We start from the raw sequence: 17,202 nt of genomic DNA on the forward strand, positions 1-17,202 counted from the left end.
GGATAAGTGCCTGCTTATTTGATCTGTAATCATGGGCTACAATTTTGTAATTACTCATTTATTTCCCCCCACCCTAAAGAAATTTCATTGCTGATGGTAAAGCCACTAGCTAAGGAAATCCTGCTCTCTAATAAGATGAGCAATAATCAGCTATAAACCTTCTGTTTTTCTCATTACAGATTTATTTTGCTCACACAGCCTTGAAGTGGATAGAGAGAGCTAATCTGGATGGCTCAGATCGTGAAAATGTTATCCGCGAAGCAACGGAGAAACCTGAAGGACTCGCCATCGACTGGATTAACCGCAAATTGTATTGGACTGACTGGGGGTAGGTTTCTCTCTCACACATATTACAGCAAACTTAATGCTGGCGTAAGACATTGTGGGAAATGAATGACTGGCAAAAGACTGGCGTAATTGAAATGTTGTTCTCAAAGATGCCAGTGTGCTCTTGTGTGCTTAAGTCATAACAGAAAGGTTTAGCAAATGGAAAATGCCATCGTTGCCCAATGTCAAAGGGTCAGACAGACCTTTTTGCTGAACATTATTCTGCACAGAAGTGGTCATGGAAGGCACTTTCCGCATGAAGAGCAGATCCATACCTTTTGGGGCAATAAAATCAGTGGTGGATCAGTGTCTCCTGTGTGTAAATTCTCTTAAGGCTCTTTTCTCTGAAATTTCTACAGAAATTTCTCAGCTCTGGGGCACCATAAAGGAAGGGAACAATTTTTTAGTTAAATGAGGAAATCACAATGGAGTGGGTATGGGAGAAGCTGCATGTTTTTTGAGCCAAGGCCAAAGAATTATGATGTCATGCCATGCCATGATGTCATGTCATTTGCATTCAGTGATAATTCTGTGGTGTTTAAAAAGAAGTGTGCAACATGTTTTAAGGAGATGTGTGCTATGTATCAGCAAATTATGATGCAGGCTAATAATATTATCTCCATGTTATGGATGGGGGTGGATAAGGCCTGCTTAAAACAAACAATGGCTTTTGTGGTTTTTAAACAGGGCAATTCATACTCTTAAAAAAAGGTAAAGGACCCCTGACAGTTAAGTCCAGTCACAGATGACTCTGGGGTTGTAAAGCTCATCTTGCTTTACAGGCCAAGGGAGCCGGCATTTGTCCGCAGACAGTTTGTGCTAAACCGGTTCTTGATCCTGATATAAGCTGTTATAATTACTGTTACAATTATATGCAGTAACATTAACAGAATGGCTGGTTGCATTGCAAAATAGAATAGAAACTCTCTTAGCTAGACAGCTTATGACTTATGTGAGAGGGACAAAGCAAAACTGAGAAGGAGAAATCAGGAAGGGAGATAGGAGTGATGGAGCAGAACAAAACTGGATGGAAATATAGATGGTACCGTGAACTGACTGTAGCCACAAACGAAAAGAGCAACAGTTTATTTTGTTGGTAATAAATTACTGTAGTAACTAATCTATCTGCATGTGTACGCAGGAAGTCCCAAATTGAAAGTAGCAATCTGAATGGAACGCAGAGGAAAGTAATTATCTGGGAAGACGTGTCTCAGCCTCGGGGAATTGCTGTCCATCCATTCACTGAGTAAGAAGTGAAACTTTCTTTGAAACTGACAGCAGGAGGTGTACAGACTAAAGAATAAAGCCAGTAATGCAATTAGATTATTTTAGATTTTGGGCTTCAATGTCTTCTTTAGACTGCAATCCTAGCCCCATTTACCTAGGAGCAGGTCTTGTTGAATTCAGTGAGACTTACTTCTGAGAAAAAGTGGTTAAGACTGCAGCCTTACAGGCTTGTTAGATGGGAATGTTTATAACTTTATTTAAAGAAAATGTGGTTAGCCAGCCCTGCTGTGTTGGGTGGGGCTGGGGGGTTGATATTATGATCATTCTGCTGAGTGGGGTTCTGGATTTCTGCCCCCAAATCCTGCCCAGAATGCACCACTGAACAAAGTATGTGAAACTGTTATGCCTATATGGCATAGATACATGCCTATATGGAGTGTGTCTACAAAGCTAAGCCACTCGGAACATGGATCATTTCTTTCTTTCTAAGTATTTATAACCTGCTCTTGTGTGAGTGTTTTGATCCCAGAGAGGCATAGGAGCCAACTCCTAGGGGCTATGGGGGCTTTGAGCCCCACAATAAAATATTTGAGGGGGCTGAGCACAAACTTTGCCCACAAAGTTGATGGGCATTCCCATTCAAATGGCATTTTTGCACTGCATTATGTGATTGATTATGTGGGGCGGGGCTTATCTGGGCCCCCACAATATTTTATTCAAGTTGGCACCCCTGCAGAGGGTGATGAAATAAAAATAGGCATTGAAATAATTCAAAGGGTTTTTTATCCCTAGAGCATCTGTCCAGAATGACACCTGAGGTTGTGGTGGTCTAATACAGGGAATCACGTTCACATGGGAGATAAGGGAGTCAATTTTTCCAGTAAGGCAACATCAAACTGAAGCATATTGACATACACAGCTTGTAGGATAATTGTGGGTTTATGGCAATCGCTTGTCAACTGTTAGTGTACACAGGAGTCAGACCAATTGGTCTATCTGGGTCAGCACTGCCTACATTGACTTGCAGGATTTCAGGCCATAAACATTCCCAGTTCTACCTAGAGATACTGGGGATTCAACCAGGGAATCTTCTGCATGCAAAGCCAGATGCTAAACCATGGTGTGCAGTGGCATGGCAACGTTGAATTAACCACGTGGGGGTGGGTTCGTCTACCTCAGTTAAACCCAAAGGCTTTCCTCACAGCTGTCATGTGCTGCACTCATCACGAGAAAAGCATAATTGACAGTTTTGATCTGCAGAACTGGCACAGTTATAGGTGCTGCATAATATTCATGCCACACTTGTAAGAAATAAATATTTTCATGTTGTAGCACCTTTCCTTTGGAACTCCCTAGTCTCAGGCAGCCACTTTCACTGTACTCTTTTTGGCACCTGCTTAAAACATTTTTCTTCAGTCAAGGCTATCCAGACATGTAGAAGTCAACAATTCTATGATTCTGGTTTTGGCTTATTGTAGACTATAATCATTATTTCATTAAAAAAAAAAATCATATTTTAGCCCTGTCATTTATTGACAATGCTAATGTTTGCAAATATAGCCTCCAAGCAGTTTTTTAAAAAATAAAACAGTCAAATTATATAAATTCTGTAAAAATAAATTAAAATAAAAATAATTCTCTTGGTGACCACTGTGGCTTGAAATGTGCTTGTTGAAGTTGTCATGTGAATTTTGTTTTGTTTTGTCACAGCTCAAGGATCAGGGAGAGAATTTAACATACAAAATAATAACCTACCTGTATAACTTCTTACATTTATATCATCCACAACAATAAATCCTGTAATGTATACAATGTTTTAAGTATTTTCTCTCTTTCTCTTTACTGCAAGGTGAAAGCAATTTTTTTAAAAAAATAAATCTCTTTTTCTTCAATAAAGGCAACTATTTTGGACAGACGTAGGGATAAATCCACGGATTGAAAGGTCTTCCTTACAAGGCTTTGATCGTCTCATTATAGTAGATTCCAATTTGCTTTGGCCCAGTGGAATAACGATTGACTACTTTGCTGACAAGCTATACTGGTGTGATGCAAAAAAGGCTGCTATTGAGACTTCGAATCTGGATGGTTCTGAACGGCAAATACTCACACAGAATGATGTAGGTGAGGCTTTGGGATTGACAGTTGTCTTACCATAGATGCAAGAGTTTCAGTGCATTGGTATGCTGCACATATAGAAATATCAGTGAAAGGCGACCTTTTGAGTTAACCAGTGCCTTGTGAATTCTACAGATTGATGCCAGTTGAAAAAGGAGTAAATTCTTAACCCAGTTTCAGGAAATCTGCATATTTTTTCTATGCTTTTACTGAAGTTATCACTCTATATTATGAACTGCTTTGAGCAAACCAGGGTGGGGTGGGTGAAAACATACATATATTCAAAGATAACTATAGAAATAAGCTGCAGTTTTGCAAAGGGAAAAGAGATATGTGTAATAATATGAGAGGGGAACAGGCTTTTCTTTTTTAAAATGGAAAGGTCTATAAGAGACAACTAAAAATATACAGTAACTAGTTCTCTGCTGAAAGTTCATGGCATTTTGTTCTTTTTTGCTACAAGCATTGCCATTTCAGACAGAAACCTCTTTCTTGCAGTTTGTTTATCAGCCTACAGCCATTGTTTCCCTGATTTGTTTCAGTGCTACTTGAAAAGAACTTCCTCACTGCATTATCCCAGCCTCTTGAGGAAACAAAGCCATTTCACTGTTCTCACTTGAGTTGGGAATAAGGGAATATGTCCCTATTCCTCTGTCAGCTGAATTGAGGATCACTGGCTTGCCATGCTGTGTCAGTGCTTGTATGACAAGACTTGTATTAGCTGGCACAACTTTCCATTTCTGTGCAGGTAGTCAGTTAGGTAAAGGTAAAGGGACCCCTGACCATTAGGTCCTGTCGTGACCGACTCTGGGGTTGCGGCGCTCATCTCGCTTTTATTGGCCGAGGGAGCCGGCGTACAGCTTCTGGGTCATGTGGCCAGCATGACTAAGCCACTTCTGGCGAATAAGAGCAGCACACAGAAACGCCGTTCACCTTCCCGCCGGAGTGGTACCTATTTATCTACTTGCACTTTGACATGCTTTCGAACTGCTAGGTGGGCAGGAGCAGGGACCGAGCAACGGCAGCTCACCCCGTCACGGGGATTCAAACCACCGACCTTCTGATCGGCAAGTCCTAGGCTCTGTGGTTTAACGCTTCAGTTACTCATGACTAATTGGGCAGTATGTGGATGAGCTTATGCACATCCAGATGTACATTCCACTGAAAGTGGATAACAAATGTATACTATCCACAGTCAGATTTGCATCTATGGATCTGCCATCTGTGATACATAGCTTGGCCATGCCATGCAGCAGGGTGAACTGGTGTACTTCAGGAAGAACCAGGAAGGAAGTATATATGAAGAAGGAGTTGGGCTTCAGTTTATGCTGCAAAGGTCTTGGGTTGTCACCATTATTCTCAACTGGATGTTCCCAGTCCACATCCCCATCCCCCTTTTGCCCCAACTAGTCAACAATCTGTGACTGTATTGGGGCAAAGACTAGGGCAGGACTAGTTAAAATGGGTGGAAGCTACAGGAGCGTGGGTTTTGGTGGAACATCAGGAGGAATGCCTTGACACTGGAACCTGTTTCCTAGAAGGATGATGAGCTCTCCCTTGCTGGAGATCTTCAGGTAGAGACTGAGCAGCCATCTGTTGGAGATGTTTTAGCTCTGGGTTTCCTGCTGTGAGCAGGGGGTTGGGCTAGATGACCTACAAGACCCCCCCTCAACACTATCCTCCTATAATTTTAAGCATTGGTGTGGTTGCCTTGGCAATGGGGATGTATACTTTCCTACCTTTAGCACCTACTTCCTTGCAGTTTTACACCCTTTTGGAAAGAGATGTGAAAAATCTTGGAAAACTGGGCATGTTCTTTCAGGGGAGAAAATGTACAGCCCCATTTTGGCTCAGCAGTACCATTAATATGCAAATGCTTTGACTGCAGATTTATTAGAGCAAGGATTCTTGCTGCAGTGCTACTGCCATCTACTGTTGCTCTTGGTGTCCTGATCTGTGAATAATGAGACTCATCAACTGCAAGAACAGCATGGCTTTACATTCCTTGTTTTGCTGCCCTTGTTATGCGGGGCTGAAAATATATCATAAAATTATAGCTCCTGATTTGGACAAGGAAGGGGGTTTTTTTTTGTCCTTCATAAATTGGCATGGAATTAGGTCATATGAAAACAACAACAACTGAGTTAAAGAATTAAGTCTATGGTGAAACTCAAACAATATGATTGATATAGAATTATAGGGCTGGAAAAGGGATACAAAATCATTCGCCCTATCCACTACCAAAAGCTCAGTTCTCTGTCCAGTTTACCTCTAGCTGCTACTGCAATTAACTTTGGCCATATCAACCACGGTATGCCACAAAGCAGAAATGCAAAAGCAAGGTAACAGCAGTCTAAAAAATGCCACAGAGAAGAAAGAGCAGCTGAGCTCCTATCCGCTGTGCATAATGCAACAAGCAGCAGTTTTGAACTCCAGAAAAGTTACTTTGAACAATGGAACAAGCTGTCAGCATGTTTGTGACAGCTCCTTCCTTGGAGGCTTTTAAGCACTGAATAAGTTCTTGGTGGTGGATCAGGGCTCGGCAATGTGTCATGCCATGCCCTCCCATGGCAGCCATTTTTTTTACAAGCCCCCCCCCCATGTCTGCCATTTTGTGATTGGCATCCAGAGCATGTTCTCAAAATTCCAAACACACTCAGTGGTCTCAAAAGGTTGTCAACCCCTGCTGAATGTGCTTCCTCAGGAAAAGAGGTCAAACTGGGTGACCTGTGGGTTTTGTCCTATCTATGACAGCCCTTGATTTATACACAATGTTAAGTATAATGTGAGGAATAGATGCTTGTGTGCATATTCACTGATGTTTTCTTCAGTATTTTGGTGCGATGGGATTATAAAGAGCATACATATCTATATTTTTTAGGCCATCCATTTGACATAACAGTGTTTGAGGATCACATTTGGATCTCTGACTGGGCAAGGCCTTCGCTGCTGAGAATGGACAAGAAGACTGGCCTAAATAGGGTCCGACTTGGAGGGAGCATGTTGAGACCCTCGTCATTGATCGTCATTCACCCCTTAGCAAAACCAGGTATATTTCAAGGGTTAGGCAGCTGTTTTCCTATTAGCTCCAGCTAACAGGGCCTATTAGGTAGGTTGACTGAATGAGCAGCAGAGTGGTGGGCTAGGTATTATTTGGCGAATGCTGTAGATAGTGAAGACAGAAACGAACCCCTGGTGGCAAATGAGCTAGAGACGAACAACCCATGTGTGAAGTATCTTATCAGTTGAATGTTGTTGCTATTACTCTGAATTTTGTGTGTCACAGGAATCCTGTGTGAAATAAATATGTGTTATTTCACAACATGCAGATCCCTGCAGCTATTACTAACCCGTTTGGTCCCAGAAACAAGCTGCATTTGCTTTCTTTTATAAATTGGAAAGCTGCATATACGACAGTGATATTTGCTAATCACCAGTCAGCTATGCAAGAAATCCAATGCATTGACTTGGCATGCATGAAAGGACTTTTGAAGATGGCCCTTTCCCCCTGCAGCCTCTGAAAATTAACTTTATACAGTTGGGGGACTCTGCAGAATATGGAGGAGGAGAATGTAGGGAAAGGGGAAAGAATGAATCAGCAAAAACTGCCTTTTCTCATCTTCTCTTCTATAAGCATCATCACCAACAAGAAATTTATCCACCCTTCAACATGAAGTTCTAGGGAAGGTTATAACAATTTAAAATTGAAGAATTAAAAACAGTACTACCACAGGATTAGGGAGGGTCCTGAAAACACAAATCTCAGGTGTCAAGAGCAATTTAGGGGCTGCCACAGAGAATGCCCTCTCCTGGGTCACCCTCCCAAACTTCTGAGGGAGGTGGAACTACCGAAAGGGCCCTCTCTCCTGATTTTAACACCTGAGAAAGTCTATAGGGAAAGAGGCAGCCCTTCAGATATTTGGGACCTTGGTCATTTAGGACTTTAAACACTAATGTTTAAATTAGGCCTGGAAACAAACTAGAAGTCAATGCAGCTGTTTCAGAACCGGGGGCAACCTCAACAGTAATCTGACTGCCGCATTTTGGACCAGCTGAAATCACTGAGTCGTCTTCAAGGGCAGCGCCATGTAGAGTGCATTGCCATATTCTCATCTGGAAGTTACTGGTGGAGGCATGTGCTGGATCAAAAGCCCTTCTGAGTGCGTGAGCCCCAGCTGGATGCCACCCTAGACCTAAACTTCAAAATGCTTTGAGTCTTATTGTTATTGTTTCAGGTTGCAGAGTCACATCCAAGGCAGGAGTGCTGACTAACAAGACATTATTAGCCCTGAAAACACCCCACCAGCATCCTCAGAGTCGCAGTTCATACGGAGATAGCAGAGGAGATGCAAAACAGATGAAACCGATGCTGACTGCTGAAATCGTGGTGTCTAGTAAAGATTGCAATTCCCTATTTCATAACCCCAGGAAGTGGTTGATTCATCAAGCTTTGGGCAGTGTGTTTTCAGACAGATATGCCCTGAATAGGCTTACCAACAACTATTGATGTTAAAAGGCAGGGAGTCCCAGGGCATGGGTGTTGCTATTAAACACAAAAATAATTTGTTGCAAGTATATTTGAGGACATGTTTCTGCATAGCAAGAAAATGGAGGAAATCCAGGTTCAGTGGTGGAGAATGTCCTAGTCAGTGGCGTAGCGTGGGTTGTCAGCACCCGGGGCAAGGCAAGTAATTTGCACACCCTAACCCGTGTATTTGCGCCCCCTAACATGTGGATTTGCGCCCCCTAACCCTAACCCCCAAATGTTGCGCCCGGTGCGGCCGGCCCCCCCTGCACCCCCACGCTACGCCACTGGTCCTAGTAGGGCATATCATTTGGGGGGGGGTGAACTTTTTGCAAATTTCTTCAGTGAGAAGTGTATTGAAAGGTTGGCTCTAATTAATTTGTCCTGAGTAATGACCTATTCTGAGCACATGCACTATGAACAATGAGAATGAGCATGCTTTGTTTTGTGCCACAGACCAGGACAATTGCATATGGCTGGGATGTGATATCAACGCCCAGTGCATTTTGAATGAAGATGGCACTACTTGTCAATGCCAGGCAGGGTTCGTCATGGAAGGCCAACTGTGCTATGGTAATTTTAGTGTCATATGTTTATTTTGTTTTGTTTTGTTTTATTTTATTATTTTATTCATGTGGATATTTGTATACAGGTTTTAAGGACTATTTGGCCCTCCCAAGGAGATGTACATCTTAACCCCCTCCCACATATAAAGTTGAATCCCAATAAGAGAAGACCCATTTAAATCAATGGGCTTGTTGTAGTCAAGTCCATTGATTTCAATGGGCCCATGCTGAGTATGACTTAGTTGGGTGCGACCCACAATATACAATAAAGCAAATATCAGTGGTCAGGGATCATGAGAGTCATAGTCCAAAAACAAATGGGGACCCAAGGTTGAGAAAGCTAGATCTAGACTTAAAAACAGTTACATTTTTTAATGCAGTCAACACTGTTTTCAATCTAGTTCTTACCGAAAAAACCAAAAAGACCAAAAACCCTTTCCATTCCTTCTTGCAGCTTTTAACCTTGTTTCTGTTGTAGATGTTGATGAGTGTGCTTTCGACGTGGACACATGCGATCGGAGCTTGTCGAGTTGTATCAATACCGAAGGCAGCTACTTTTGTGAGTGCCTTGTGGGATATACGGGAGACGGGCTTCGCTGCTCTGGTGAGTGGATGGGAGCCTGTTCCTGCTTGTCCTATAAACTCTTGCACTTGGGATGATTCGCTGATATTCTGCAAAGGGATTTTTGTGGCAGGCTTCTGAATGACAGCCAAATTGAACACGAGCTATTTTTTTTAGGGTTGTAGTGATGCAACATTACCTGTTGATTTTGCATTCTAAGTATTCACCTTTTGTGGTACAGTCTAGCCCAGGGGTAGTCAACCTTTTTATACCTACCGCCCACATGCATCTTTCTTGATGGTAAAATTTCCTTACCGCCCACCAGTGCTCGATGGAAGGAGGATTCAGCTTGTGCCATAGAACCCCCTGCCGCCCACCTAGAATCCTGAATCGCCCACTAGTGGGTGGTAGGACCAGGCTGACAACCCCTGCTCTAGCCTGTACCACCAAGCAGCTCTGCCACAAGCTTTGCTTTTCAACCTCTAAGCTAGTGGGTTAGAAGATAGATTTTCCTTGCAACACACATCCAAACATTATGATGTAAAAAATAAATTAAAAAATGCATCAATGTGTTTGTAATTCCTATATAAACTAGCCTTTAGGGCCTTCTGTGCCAAAACTAAACTTCTGAGCTCTGATGATGCTCTCCTTTTGAGCACTTCCTGTTCTTCATGATGTGCAGCCTCAACACTTCATCTGTATGTAAAGCCTTCAGTTGCCACCTTGTCAACTGCATGTTTTCTTCTCCTTTTGTTAGGCAGATCTAATGGAAGGAGGGTGGGGGTGGGGAATGACCCAACAGAGATTTATTGGAAATCATTACCATGCATATAAACGAAAGCAAAGTATTGAGTCAGTCATAATACTCAGCAAATAATTTTATGTTGGTTTAATAGTCATGAGATTCAGAGTGCTGACATTTACAGTCTGAATACATTTAAATCCATGTTCACAATTAAGGCCAGACTCACTGATCCCCACAACTAGGTCTGACATTATTCTATCACTATGCTGTATACGGCTTTTATTCTCCCAGTATCTCAGTATTTTGTTCTCATTTCATTTGTAGCATGTGTGCTGCTTTTCTATGTGGCTACTCAAACAGTAGAAATAACAAGCTATGCCACAATAAATCACATTGTCATTTTAGAAAACTTTGAAATATAATTAAAATAAACAATTAAAACAATTCAGGAATCCATTTTGCAATATAATAGTATGAGGTAATAAAAAAATGTTTTTATTTCTCACATTTCTGTCTTTCTTTTATCTTGAAAGCCCTCTAGGTCACTTTACTGGTCCTTAGAACTTCTCTTCCATGACATCGCAAATGCCCTGCATTATAGTGTAAATCACCAGCTTGTCCAAACCAGTTCTCTCTCTTTTTCTTAAAAAACAAACAAAACAAAAACAATTGTGGAATACTGTGTTTCAGAACCTGCCATGTCTCCTACCACTGCAGCACATGATGAGTCCACAGTATCTGAGCAAGAAAGTTCTGCTGGCTGCCCTCCATCTTACTGTCTCCATGAAGGAGTTTGTGTTTATTTTTTTGATCTCCAAGCTTTTGCATGCAAGTAAGTGGAGAACTCTAGTGCTGCAAGGGCAGCCCAAGACATTTTGTTGCCCCCATCCTGCAAGTATCATAGGCCAGTTGAGTTACTCTGAAACCTAAGGCAGAAAATCCCACAAGCACCTCTCTTTCTCCATGGCAGTAAAAATACAACCATAATAACACATTAAATAAACTAACAATTTGCTGCCCTTTCATGACATCTCAAATTGGCTACCTGAGGCCTCTCACTCTGCCTAATGGCAGGGCCGGCCCTGCTGTGGGTTTTCTGCTTGTTGCAGTGGGAATTCTTTCGTCCATGACATACAATATTTTGGTTGGGGCTCAGTGGAATAACATCTAGGTTAAACAGTGTTGCTGAACATGTTAATAATATACTAGTGTTTAGCAGAGGCATAGGGGACCATAATTTGAGCCAATAATAGTCAGCCATTGGGCACATTCATGAAACCTCATGGAGAATAAGCACATAATTCTTATGTGAAGAGGAAATTGTGATCAGCCAAGCAGCAGGAAGAAGGGAGGTTTGCTTTTCACTCTTTTTTCGTGTACAGAATTCAGCAGATATATTGACCTAGAGAGGCACACAATTCCCTCTTCATGAAATGATTATATGTACATTCTCCATGAGAACCCGCCCCCCAAGTTAATCATCTTAACGATGTCAAGATGTGTGATATCACCAACAACAGATAAGAACTTAATTCACTTCCAGTAATTTCTGAATTTCCTTTCCTTCTGACCTCCCTGTTTACAATTCACCCCTGCTCCTATGCTTGCAACTCAGGATGACACTTCATGCATCTGATTAAATGGAAAGATTCTGCTGTAATAAATATGTTAGTGAATTTTTTGAAAATAAATTCACACTAGGTGGCAGTGTTTCACCATTCTTCACCAACACATGCACACTCTTGGTCCCACAGAAAACCTAGCAGGAAATGCGTGTGCACGTGTGCGTGTCTGCACGCGCGCGCACACACACTCTCTTCTGCCATATGTTTCAAGTAGACAAAACTACATAGTTTCTGACTTACTTTGGGAAGCATACATGAGATATAAAGTTATTAATATTGCTCATGTTATGCCATTCTTACAGAGCAGATGGCATGATTAGTGTTTAGATATCAGCATATATATGTTCCTAGCCTAGTGATATAAACTATCTTGTAAAGCTAACTTAATTCTTCAGATGTGTGTGGTGGTACCGCTAGATGGAAAGCATGATGAATTTACAGAGCTCAACAAAAGTGAAGGTGCTTCTAGATGGGAGTTTAATATTACAAATGGGTAGTTCTGATATTGGAGACGGATCATTGGCAACAGCTACAGGGATGCGGGTGGTGCTGTGGCCTAAACTACAGAGCCTAGGGCTTGCCGATCAGAAGGTTGGTGGTTTGAATCCCCGTGACGGGGTGAGCTCCCGTTGCTCGGTCCCTGCTCCTGCCAACCTAGCAGTTCAAATGCACAAAGTGCAAGTAGATAAATAGGTATCACTCCGGCGGGAAGGTAAATGGCATTTCCGTGTGCTGCTCTAGTTCGCCAAAAAGTGGCTTAGTCATGCTGGCCACATGACCCAGAAGCTGTATGCCGGCTCCCTCAGCCAATAAGGTGAGATGAGCACCGCAACCCCAGAGTTGTCCGTGACTGGACCAAATGGTCAGGGGTCCCTTTACCTTTACCCTAAAACCGCTTCTGCTGCAAGGAAGGCAACTGTGAGCAAGCAGCAGCCTGCAGCGGGGAAGAGATGCAGTGAATAATACTCAAAAAATGTGTAAGCATGAGGAGCGCCTTTCCACAATCAGCATCCATCTGCAAACACCCTTAGTGTTTATGATTTGTTCATGGTTTGTGTTGGGCTTCTCTGCACAGTATAGTTTGGAGTAAAATTGGCTCCAGAGGGTGTCTTTGCTCCGCAGGAAATAGCTCATTTTAATTTCCTTTACTGGTGGTTTCAAGAGAACCTCATTTTAAAAGTGCTCAACTGGTTGCAGTCGACACCCTCCTGGGTCCATTAGCAAAGCCCACATTGATTTTGACTGCTTTAGAGTACCCTAATCCAAGGTTTCTGAAATGGCTGAATTTGGTGGAATTAAACCATGATGGTGATCTTTGTAGTATTCTCCTTTACTGGCTGCTGTGTCTCCTCGTTTGACAGCTGTCCAAAAGGCTACCTGGGAGAGCGCTGCCAGTTCAGTGACTTAGAGTGGTGGGAGCAGCAGCAAGTGATGCAAAGAAACAACCAGAACATGGTCACTGCAGCTTGCTTGGCCATGTTGCTCCTGGCCCTCCTCCTTGGAGTTGCCGCTGTCTACTGCTACAGGTAAAACTATCTGCAAAGCCTGCCACAATGCCCCTCCAGACAACCTCTTTATTGAGCATTCACCCTGATTTGCTTGCACAAAGCTTACACAGAAGTTAGGTTATATCCAGCATTGGTTCTGATTTGTTTGTGGCCATTTCCACCAGCTCCATCTAGCATAGCCAGTGGCCCAGGATGATGGGAGTTGTAGACCAATAACACCTCACGGCAGGGATATCACTATTAAGTGAACAATAGGCTGCAATAATGCAATAAGGTTGGTGAAGTATCATGGAATGCTGTCTGGAGGGTCCATTAAAAGTCCACCACTAATGCACTATTATTACCTCATTGACATACATACACCCACAAAAATGCACCAGTTCAGAGTGGCCCTGAGTCACCCAGTGCATTATTCTAATGCAAAGTATATGCAATATTTTAGACTACGTACGTGTTGCTTTCATACATAGTTCTACTTTTGTGCCTCATAGATTCTGTGGCCTGGTTTTAGAGTTCAATAGTGAAAACTGATCGCTGATTGTTCTGCTTTCACCACTTCCCAACAACCTGAGTGATATACTTGGAATCATTACATGACACTGAGGCTCCTAAATTTGTTGGCGAACTAGCACTAAAAATGTCATTTTAACAACACTGGAAATATTGTTGAGAATATATATATACACAGTATATATAAATTTGGGTGCCTTGATTCATGCACTCTTATTTCTTCTTTCTCCTTCTGCAACCTGTTCTCACTTAGAAACAAAAATAAAAAGTCATTGTTTTGCCCTGATTTACTTTCCTCCTTTACCAAATGGTTTTGATCAATATAACTGTTTATCTTGAAAGCAAGTTTTCAATTACATGCTCGGCTGGGTTTGTACTACAGCTATTAGTAGCCTAACTAGATCAAAATGAAACCACTGATCTAAATCCCCCTTTAACTGGAGTCCAGAAACCAATATTTGGATTGGGATTGCTATTTCATTTTTGCTCATACTCTGCTGTATTTTAAGACCTATCGATTAAGTTCCATGAGCAGGTCAGTAAAAGTCCTTCCCTTCATCCATAAAACATAAACTCATCTTGCCCCTTAATGTGAGGCTTGCAGGAATAAAAAATGAGCTGCTGGGATAAGACTTTTTAAAGACCAAGACCTACAAACATACACACACACTCCCTGCCAACTTCCCTGTATTTACCTATTCAGAACATTTACAGGAGGGTACTGCAACCAACGTTTGCCATGTGGAATACTCTTGTTCAGACATGCCATCTTTAAGGATACTCCTGCTTCCAGGTTCCCCAGAAATAATTAGCCAGCATTCTGTGGGCAGAGAGCATGTTCAGTCCTCATTGGGGTGCCCTAGTTGTTTTCTTCTTCTAAAAAAAATGTACAGTATTTCTTTAAAAAAATGGTTTATACTAAGCCTGCTAAAGCTCCATCTTGTGTGGTCATTGTGCTGTTCAAGGATGCACATTCAAAAAATTAACTCCGTAGGCTTTGGAAGGATGAGCCTCTGTGTCAGCGTAATCCATAGCTAGCTAAATGGTGCTACACTCAGGTGGTTGTTTATGGGGGAAAGTGTGCTGAATTCAAGAGTCCAGCCTCCCAAATTTTATATCCCACAATTTGGCCAGCATTTGGGGATATGGACACCATTTCCCAGAGATTCATATGGAAGGGTATGGCATTTGAAGGTGGAAGAAAATTAGTGGCAGGCTTCTGACAAGGGGATGACCACTGCAGAGAGCAACCACTTTTGCATCTAACTGTAGGTTGAATTGTGTCCCAGCTTGTGGTGCCCTACAGATGCCGCTGCACTACAGCTCCCATCATGTCTGAACTGGGGCTGATGGGAGTTGTAGTCCGCCAACCTCTGGAGAGCCATCCCATTGGCTACCCCTGCAGTATTGAGTGCCGACTCATCAGCTGAAGAGCAATGCTGGACTACGTTGGTTCTTGGTAGTGATGAAACGAAGCTCAGCTGCCAAAACAAATGGAGTGTTTGAGCTGTGTTGTGTGGCCAGTATCCCTTTCCCCTGAGGGCGTTTTATTTCCTTGGCTCCTTTCTCTTTTTCAGTAGACACAGGAGGCTTTTCAAGAAGGAGCCATACATAGAATCAACACAAGAGACTAGCGGCAGCAGTGCTGACAGCAGGAACACGAAGCTCCCCAGCAACGAGCCGCTGGTAATTCTATATTAACACGTGGAGTGGTGAGAGAAGGAGAAAGGATCAAAGGGCATTAGGGATCCACTTGAGATTATCCATCAAATAATTCACATCTTAAATATATTAAATAACTGCTGGGGTCATCAAGTGCTTAGCTATGAACCCCAGTCCCTCTTACCTCATTGTTATGTTATCCTTCTAAGTTCACAGCTGCCTGGGTGCGTTGCAGGCAGGAGACAGTGTTATTGTTAGCTCGGCACACAACAGTTGGAGGGGATGTGTTCTAAATTAAGGAATACCGATGTGATGACATGCCTGATTCTCACAGCAGAGATCTAAACGGGTTCCGTTTCTTAGAGACCGAGCCTGCAATCCTGAAAGCAGTTAGGCATGCTTGCTCGCCACCCAAGTCCAGGAGTCCGAAGCATGCTCAAGTTGGTACCAAATTGCCGCTCACGGATCCTGCGTGCTACCTAGGGATGTTTGGTTTGGAAGGGATGAAATGCCTTTGCACCAGAAGCAGCTTTGAATTTATTTCGGCAGCTGAGGAGTGAAACAAAGAGAATGATAAATGAGCTGATGAGATCACCTCATGTTCCTTGTTAACTTTTACACGGAGGCCAGTTTTATACCACCCTGACAGAATAAAGGTGCCTTAATGCTGCATTTTGCACCAAAGGTTTTATTTTATGACCTGCATTATTTGAGGCAATAGGCAAAAAATGTAATTTGCCATCTCATCTAGAACCAGAATGATGTATTAGAATTGCAACCACCTTGTTCACGTCAAGCTGTTTGTCATCGCTGAATAAGGCTGCCCTTTGCAGTGGTTCCTGCCGCAGTTAATATTGGCTAGTAATATAATTGTCGTTGAGTATGAGGGTTAATTAAACATCTAAACAGTGGACTGAGTCAATAAAATCAAATCTAACTTAATCTGCTGTGATGTATTTTTCACTGTTGATTTTCTCTCTGCTGCGTTGCTTTACTTGATAGTGAAATTATTAGCAGCAGTTGGTAGGATCCAAATTCTGTTAGTCTAGCCTCATCATTGGGTCAGTAGGAAGATCTTCAGGTATACAATAAAATGGATAAGAAGTAGAGATATTTATTTTTTTGGTAGAAGAGTATTCATATGTAAGTTTTTGTGGTCCATGAAATAATAATAATAATTTTAAAAAACTGGAAACCTGGAGAACCTGTGACTCTCCATATGCTGGATGGCTGAATAAGTAGCAGTCCATATGTTGCCGCACTCCAACTTCCATCATCTCTAGCCAGCTTGGGCAGGGAGGTTAGGGATTGCAGTCCAAATCTGGAGAGCTCTTATCTCTGCCATATTGAAATGAATGAGTCCCCTTCATTTCAATAAAGCTTGCAATAAAGTTTCCATTGAAATGAGGCTGTATTTTAATATTTTAATGTTTTAATGTTGTATTTTAATCTTGTTTTTAAGTTGTATTTCAATTAATTTGTTTTTATATGGGGTGTTAGCCGCCCTGAGCCCGGTCTTGACTAGGTAGGGCGGGGTATAAATAAAAATTATTATTATTATTATTATTATTATTATTATTATTATTATTATTATTAGCCTATACAGCCTATACAAACTCACATGTGCACATTGCCTGTTTTGTAGTTCATTATAATGGCATGCGATGACAACAGTGAAGGCAGACCCACTGATAGAACAGACTGTGATATGAAAGATCTTGATTATTTCTGCCTTTCAGAACCCTGTGAGTAGATTTTCTTTATCTCTGGAGAATGTCTTTACCTCAAAAGTATAGCAAAAGGAAAGATAAGCAAAGCTATTCAGGTCAG

At 42.0% G+C, this 17,202-nt stretch overlaps 1 protein-coding gene across 3 annotated transcripts in view; it reads left to right on the forward strand.

Annotated features, from left to right (window-relative positions):
• EGF (epidermal growth factor) overlaps positions 1–17,202 on the forward strand; it is a 41,511-nt gene that overhangs the window by 21,312 nt on the left and 2,997 nt on the right. For 2 of the 3 annotated variants that reach the window (XM_083456758.1, XM_083456757.1), the window contains 11 exons: positions 180–328; positions 1,469–1,573; positions 3,452–3,675; positions 6,551–6,718; positions 7,905–8,063; positions 8,651–8,767; positions 9,239–9,364; positions 10,758–10,899; positions 13,054–13,218; positions 15,288–15,396; positions 17,018–17,117. In XM_083456758.1, the coding sequence (XP_083312884.1) occupies positions 180–328; positions 1,469–1,573; positions 3,452–3,675; positions 6,551–6,718; positions 7,905–8,063; positions 8,651–8,767; positions 9,239–9,364; positions 10,758–10,899; positions 13,054–13,218; positions 15,288–15,396; positions 17,018–17,117 (1,564 nt within the window). The remainder of the gene's footprint in view (positions 1–179; positions 329–1,468; positions 1,574–3,451; positions 3,676–6,550; positions 6,719–7,904; positions 8,064–8,650; positions 8,768–9,238; positions 9,365–10,757; positions 10,900–13,053; positions 13,219–15,287; positions 15,397–17,017; positions 17,118–17,202) is intronic. The other variant, XM_083456759.1, reaches the window with a different exon arrangement.

This window comes from Podarcis tiliguerta (assembly GCF_965153285.1).
Source record: "Podarcis tiliguerta genome assembly, chromosome: 9".
Classification (NCBI taxonomy): Eukaryota; Metazoa; Chordata; class Lepidosauria; order Squamata; family Lacertidae; genus Podarcis; species Podarcis tiliguerta.